The 7,508-nt window shown below is 44.7% G+C and overlaps 1 protein-coding gene across 1 annotated transcript; it reads right to left on the bottom strand.

Annotated features, from left to right (window-relative positions):
* Positions 1-1,292: 1,292 nt before the first annotated feature.
* On the bottom strand, positions 1,293-6,515 carry LOC144497098 (uncharacterized). The gene is made up of 2 exons (XM_078217876.1): positions 6,480-6,515; positions 1,293-5,815 (listed from the first exon to the last, which is right to left on the bottom strand). The coding sequence occupies exon 2, from the start codon at positions 5,425-5,427 to the stop codon at positions 4,807-4,809; it is 621 nt and encodes a 206-aa protein (XP_078074002.1). The 5' UTR covers positions 5,428-5,815; positions 6,480-6,515; the 3' UTR covers positions 1,293-4,806.
* Between the last annotated feature and the right edge of the window lie 993 nt (positions 6,516-7,508).

A 7,508-nucleotide genomic window follows, 5' to 3' on the forward strand; every position in this document is an offset into this window, starting at 1 on the left:
GTGCCAAGTCACTCACCTCCTGACTCCCCAAAGACTTTCCATTATCTACAAGGGACAAGTCAGGGTTGTGATGGAATACTCCCCACTTGCCTGGATGGGTGCAGCTCCACAACACTCAAGAAGCTTGACACCATCCAGGACAAAGAAGCCTTGATTGGCACATCTACAAACATCCACTCCCTCCACCACCAACGCTCAGTAGCAGCAATGTGTACAATCTACAAAGTGCACTGCAGCAATTCACCAAAGATCCTTAGTCAGCACCTTCCAAACCAACGACACTTCCACCTAGAAGGACAAGGGCAGCAGATACATGGGAACACCCTCACCTGCAAGTTCCCCTCCAAGCCACTCACTGTCCTGACTTGGAAATATATAGCCGTTCCTTCACAGTCGCTGGGTCAAAATCCTGGAATTCCCTCCCCAACAGCATTATGGATTAACCCACAGCACATGGACTGCAGCCATTCAAAAAGGCAGCTCACCACCACCTTCTCAAGGGCAACTAGGGATAATAAATGTTGGCCAGCCAGCGACACCCATGTCCCATGAATGAAAAAAAAGAGACAGATGGTGATGACAGAAGGCTGCTTTAGTGGATCTGTGGGGGGTTCCCGATTATTCGTCATTCATATAAATGATATAGAGGACTATGTCGGGGATAGGATTAGTAAGTTTGTGGATGACACAAAAATTGGCCGGGTGGTTACCAGTGATGCTGGGTGTCTTAGAAATCATAGAATCCTTACAGTGCAAAAGATGGCCATTAGCCCTTCAAGCCTGCACCAACAACTATCCTACCCAGGCCCTATCCCCATAACCCTACGCATTTACCCTGCTAATCTCCCTTCGACTAAGGGGCAATTTAGCATGGCTGATCAACTTCACCCGTGTATCTTTGGAATATTAGAGGAAACTAGAGCACCCGGAGGAAACCCACACAGACACGGGAAGGACATGCAAACTCCACACAGTCATCCGAGGCCAGAACTGAACTCCGCTCCCTGGCACTGTGAGGCAGCAATGCTAACTACTCTACAGCTAGAAGAAGATATAGACAGGATGGTCAAATGGGCAGATAAGTTGCAGATGGAATTTAAACTTGAATAGTCTGAGGTGATACACTTTGGAAGGAGTAATTTGACAAAGAACTATTCAATGAATAGCACAGGAAGTTCGGTGGAACAAAGAGACTTTGGCGTTTTTGTCCACAGATCTCCGAAGGCGGAAGGGCATGTTAGTAGGGTGGTGAAAAAGGCATATGGGAAACTTACCTTTATCAATCAATCGAGGCACAGATTACAAAAGTAGGGAAGTTATGTTGGTGTTGTATAAAACTTTGGTGAGGCCACTGCTAGAGTACTGTGTGCAGTTATGGTTACCACATTATCAGAAGGTTGTGATTGCGCTGAAGAGGGTGAAGAGTAGATTCACCAAGATGTAGCCTGCGATGGAACATTTAAGGTATGAAGAGAGGTTGGGTAGGCTTGGGACGTTTTTGTTGGAGCAGAGAAGACTGAGGGGCGACCTGATTGAGGTGTACGAGATTATGAGAGGCATAGCCAGAGTGGATAAGGAGCAGCTGTTCCCCTTAGTTGAAGGGTCAGTCACGAGGGGACATAGGTTCAAGGTGAGTGGCAGGTTAGGGGGATGTGCGGAAAAACATTTTTACCCAGAGAGTGGTGTTGGTTTGGAATGCGCTGCCTGGGAGGGTGGTAGAGGTGGGCTGCTTCATATCCCTTTAAGAAGTATCTGGATGAGCACTTGGCACATCATAACCTTGAAGGCTATGGGCCAAATATTGGCAAATGGGATTGGCTGGGAGTCAGGTGTTTCTCGTGTGTCACCAGAGACGCAATGGCCGAAGGGCCTCTTCTGCATTGTATGATTCTATGATTCTAAATAAATTTGAAACTTTTCAAATTCTTGTCCTGACTGCGACCCCTGTCTCTCCTTTAATAATTCAGTGATTCTGTGAAATCAAACTTCACACTTCAATTGGTGGAGCAGTAAACCTTGATACATTTTACAAACGCTGGAACAGTGCAAAAGACAGATCCTCTTTCTATTGCCTGGTCAATCTGACTTCAGTGATGAACAAACTACTGGAATCAATTCTGACAGACATGGTAATCTGTCACTTAGAAAGGAATTGATTAATCAGCGATAGTCAGGATGGTGTTGTTCAGGGAAGATCGTGTTTAATGAACTTAATAAAATTGTTTGAGGAAGTAACAACGATGATTGATGAGGGTAATGCAGCGAATGGTGTCAATATGGATTTTATTTAGGCACTTGACAAGGTACTGCATGACAGATTAGTCAGAAAAGCGAAATCCAATGGGATACAGGGGAAGGTAGCAAGTTGGATCGAAAATTGATTCAATAACAGGAAAGAAAAGTCAATCTTTTTGTGCAATTTAAGCTGTTTCCAGTGGCACTCCACAGGGCTCACAGTCGGGCTATTGTTGTTTGGTGGATATATTAATGATTTAGACTTAAATGTGGATGACAAGATTGGGATATTTGCAGATGACACAAAAAAATGGATGCGTAGTTGGTAGTGAAGAGGAAAGTTGTCAACTCCAGAATGATATCAATGGTTTGGTTGAGTGTCGGAAAAGTGGGAAGTGCAATTTAATCCAGAGAGGTGCGAGGTAATGCATTTGGGGAGGGCAAACAAAGTAAGGGAAGACTCAATAAATCAGAACATATTGAGAGGGGTTGAGTAAATGAGAGACCTTCGAGTGCATGTCCACAGGTTCCTGAAGGTGGCTGGACAGGTGAATAAGATGGTAAATAAAGGATATGGAATGCTTTCTTTTATTGGCCAAGGTATTGAACACAAAAACAGGGATGTAATGATGGAACTGTATAAAAGGTTGGTTTGGCTAGAGCTGGAGCTTTGTGTACTGTTCTGATCACCACATTTACAAGGACATAATTGCACTGGAGAGAGTGCAAAGGAGATGTACAGGAATGTTGCCAGGGCTTGAAAATTACATCTATGAGGAGAGATTGAACAGGCTGTGGTTATTTTCCTTACGAATAAAGAATGCTGAGGGCTAACCTAACTGAGGTGGACAAAATTATGAGAGGCCGAGATAGAGTAGACAGGAAAGACCTGTTTCCCCTAACTGAGGGCCAGTTATCAGAGAACATAGATTTAAGATGATTGGTAGAAGTATTAGAGGGGACATGAGAAAAAACTTTTTCATGCAAAGCACGATGGGTGTCCAGAATGCACCACCTGAATTGGTGGTTGAAGCTGAAATGCTCAACTCATTTACCTGGATCTGCATCTGAAGTACTGTAACCTAATGCTATGGACCAGATGCTGAAACATGGGATTAAAATGAACAGCTAGATTCCTTTTTTCTATTTTTGACGGGTGCAGACATGATCTTAGAATCTTAGAAATCTTAGAAACCCTACAGCGCAGAAAGAGGCCATTCGGCCCATCGAGTCTGCACCGACCACAATCCCACCCAGGCCCTACCCCCATATACCTACATATTTACCCACTAATCCCTCTAACCTACGCGTCCCAGGACACTAAGGGCAATTTTTTTTTTAGCTTGGCCAATCAACCTAACCTGCACATCTTTGGACTGTGGGAGGAAATCGGAGCACCTGGAGAAAACCCACGCAGACACGAGGAGAATGTGCAAACTCCACACAGACAGTGACCCAAGCCGGGAATCGAACCCAGGTCCCTGGAGCTGTGAAGCAGCACTGCTAACCACTGTGCTACCGTGCTGTGATGGGCTGATTGAACTTTTTCTGTGCCAGAACATTACTATGGTGCTATAGAAGGATTCTTCACCTTTTTATCCAATAATTGACAGCAAGAGAGAGGTTTGAGACAGACACTACTGAGACTGACAGTGCTTTAGCAGGAGAACTCCCCTTTGTGAGCACTGGAGGATAAACAATACCAACATCTCTCAGTGTAAGGGAAGCAGGTGAGCTGGCTCCAAGTCCGTGTGGAGATGTTGGTGTTTGGTGAGAGAGGGGGAGTAGGTGAAACAATCTGGCACATGTCAAACTGGAAGGGTTTGCCTCTCATGTGAGTTCACTGATGTTCCAGGAGTCCAACAACGGTGTGAAAGTTTTTATTACAGAACTCGCAACAACATGGTTTCGCCTCTGTGTGAGTGCATTGATGGACCAGGAGATATACTGACTGTGAAAGCCTTGTCACACATCCACACCTGAATGGTTTATCCCAATTTCCCTGTTTCAGCAACTTCAAAAATATTAGAAAGACATTCTGGTAAATCTCACACTTAAAGAGCTACTACCCTGTATGGATTCCCTGATAGACCAGGAAGTTTGATGAATGTGTGGAAGTTATGCCACATACTTCACACTTAAATGATTTCTCCCCAGTGTGAATCCTCTGGTGCCTCAGGAGCTCGAAGGAGTGGATGAAAGCTTTCTCACAAACATCGCATCTGAATGACTTCTCCCCTATGTGAATCCTCTGATGGGCCAAGAGGTTTGATGACCGTCTGAAGGTTCTGTCACACACCTCACATCTGAACACATTCTCCCCCATGTGCATCTTTTGATGTACTTAAAACCATGATGGTATATTTTGAGAATAAAGAGAATGTGCACACATGGAGATATGATAACTATGGAAATGATTTGTTGCACACAATTCAGATGAATGGTTTTTCTCCTGTGTGAATGCGTTGGTGCTTGTGGAGCGATGATGACTGCGAGAATGACTTGAGAATCACTTTACATTTGAATGGTTTCTCATGCACTGGGGGGTGTGATGAACTGGAGAATAATTTGTTACATAACTCGCACATCAACTGTTTCTCCCATGTGAACACGTTGGTGCGTGAGGAGGTTTGATAACTGCGAGAATGATTTATCACAAACCTTGCACACGAATGGTTTCTCCCCTGTGTGAATACGTTGGTGTATACTAAGGTGCGATGAATTTGAGAATGATTTGTCACAAATCTTACAGGTGAATGGTTTCTCCCCTGTGTGAATACGTTGGTGTCTGCGGAGATGTGATGACTGAGAGAATGATTTGTCACAAACCTCGCAGGTGAATGGTTTCTCCCCTGTGTGAATACGTTGGTGTGTGCGAAAGTTCGATGAGCATGAGAATGATTTGTTGCACACCGCGCATGTGAATGGTTTCTCCCCTGTGTGAATTCGCTGGTGTTCATGGAGATTGGATGAGCATGAGAATGATTTGGTGCACACCTCACATGTGAATGGTTTCTCCCCAGTATGAACACGCCAATGTGTTAGCAGGTCTGATGATTGCGAAAAGTCTTTGTTACACTTCTCACACTTAAACAGTTTCTCCCCAGTGTGGATGTATTGATGTTTCATGCGCATCCATGATTGATTGAAGAGTTGATCGCAAACTTCATACTTGAAAGGTTTCTCCTCCATGTAGCAAGCCGTGTGTTATGCACAACACAACAGATTGCACTGCGTGTTGGGAGATCTTATGAGCCTGTTGAGCCCTCCTCACAATTGAACAGCTTCTTTCCAACCTCACCCTGACTGATCGTCAACAGCCAAACCTTCAGAATGGTTGGTTCTGGTGAAAGGTTCCACACTACTGACCAGTTTCAGATCTAATGACATGTCAAAGCTCCCCTGACCTGACCAATTTCTAAATGATGATTTCACTGCCCAACTGTCTCTGTGTTGAGCAATGCTGTGAAGGGACTGGATGTCTTCCCACAGTTGCGCAGTTGTTCCTTGTGTGATAGTCAGGATCTATCTGCAGTGTCTATCCTCACTGTATTCTCTGGTGTAGTACCGTGCAATCCTTCTGTAAAACAGGAAAAGGAAACATGATTTCCTCTAACTCACTCTCTTCCTTTGCTGAAGGGACTGCCTCCTCAGTTAAAGACTGTTCCACAGTGATTGCCAGTCAGCTATTCCCCAGTGTGGGGATCAGATACAAGTCCTTTCTTTTTTCTCGCTTAACTGTCACACACCCTCTATTTCCAGCAGGGAGACTGGATAGTGACCAACTGCACAGATACTGCTCTCACTCAGATTGCACATCCCAAATTCAGCTATTAGACACAGACTGGGCAAAACTATCAAACCCAAGTCCAGCCTTCTGGAAAAGGCCGAGGCCTTCACGTAAAATTTTTAAAGAAGACATTAAGAGACATTTCAATAAATGTGTCTTTGCCCCTCCTAGATAGTTGCACCTCACCTTCTCATATTCAACAGTGAACATCAACAAAGCTCAGCCTGTAAATCGTAAGGGAAATGCTTCCAATAAACACACTCAATATCCAACACACAGCTCCAATCAAACAGCTGAGCACAAAGCACCGAGTAAACAGGTCTCTCAGCTGGATCTTCTCACACAGCATAAGGGGCATTTCCACACCTGATTCCCCACAGGATAGTCAGACTGCCTGAACATTAGTGTGGATATTATGCAATGTAATTATTATAAATTCTGCTCCTTCACTCACCATCTCCTCACTTGGTTTTCAGTCCCTACAGGAAGTGAAGCAGCTGTGAAAGAGGAAAAGGAGAGAATGGGCAGAGTGGGTGGGCTCTCTGATTGATGTCTCTCACAGCCAATCCAAATATTTCTGGAGTAACACGATTTCCTGAAACTTGGGAAACTGACCGGTGAAACAGAGCCAACTTTGAGCAGCAGATCAGGTGAGAATTTAAACTTATTATTGTCCCATCTAAATAAAACCTCACTTATTGCAGCTGCTGTCTCAGTTCCCCTGGTAAATATTTGACAGAGACTTCTAGTGTGGTCATTGCATTCTTCATCCTTGGAGGCTTTCAAACTGACAACATCAGTGTGGGACGTGTTTGACAGCAGATCAGAAGAGGAAGATCCACAGCATCCAAGGCAGCATTGATGTGCGGTGGTGGGACCAGCACATGCGCAGGAGAGAGTGACACAGTGGAGAGTGATTCAGAAGCCAAGAACATAAGAGACTGTAAAAGAGTAGGGGGGGAAGAGACTGACTCACTGACCAGGCAGTGACTCGGGGAGTTCATCTCTGCTTGCAGTGCAAACTGTGTTGCAAATTGACTGAGAAAGTGACTTTAACTCAGATATTGACTGTCGCTTTATGATGTCTTGGGGAGTTTTGCTTCACTCTTCACCAGTCCTCTCTTTCGGCCTCTCGCCCCTTGCCTGACCCCTCACTCTACCCTTTACCGCTCATCCAACCATGTCCCTTTCCAGGATTTGGGATGTGATAACATGTTCAAGGAATTTGGAAAGGAAAGGGAGGTTGGAGATGGCACAGCAGTTTGCAATGATGGAGCGGTTAAGTGTTTTTTTTGAGGAGGGAGTGCGCATAGCAGATTTAAAGGAGAAAGGGTTAACATCTGAACAGAGAGAACTGTGAACAATTTTGGCAAACATTGGACGAGGAGAAGTTGAGTGATCAGCAGTTTAGTGAGAATAGGGTTGAGGGAACAGGAGGTGGGTCTCATGAACAAGATAAGCTCAGAGAGGGTACAAGAGGAGA

The sequence above is a fragment of the Mustelus asterias genome, chromosome 8 (assembly GCF_964213995.1).
Source record: "Mustelus asterias chromosome 8, sMusAst1.hap1.1, whole genome shotgun sequence".
Classification (NCBI taxonomy): domain Eukaryota; kingdom Metazoa; phylum Chordata; class Chondrichthyes; order Carcharhiniformes; family Triakidae; genus Mustelus; species Mustelus asterias.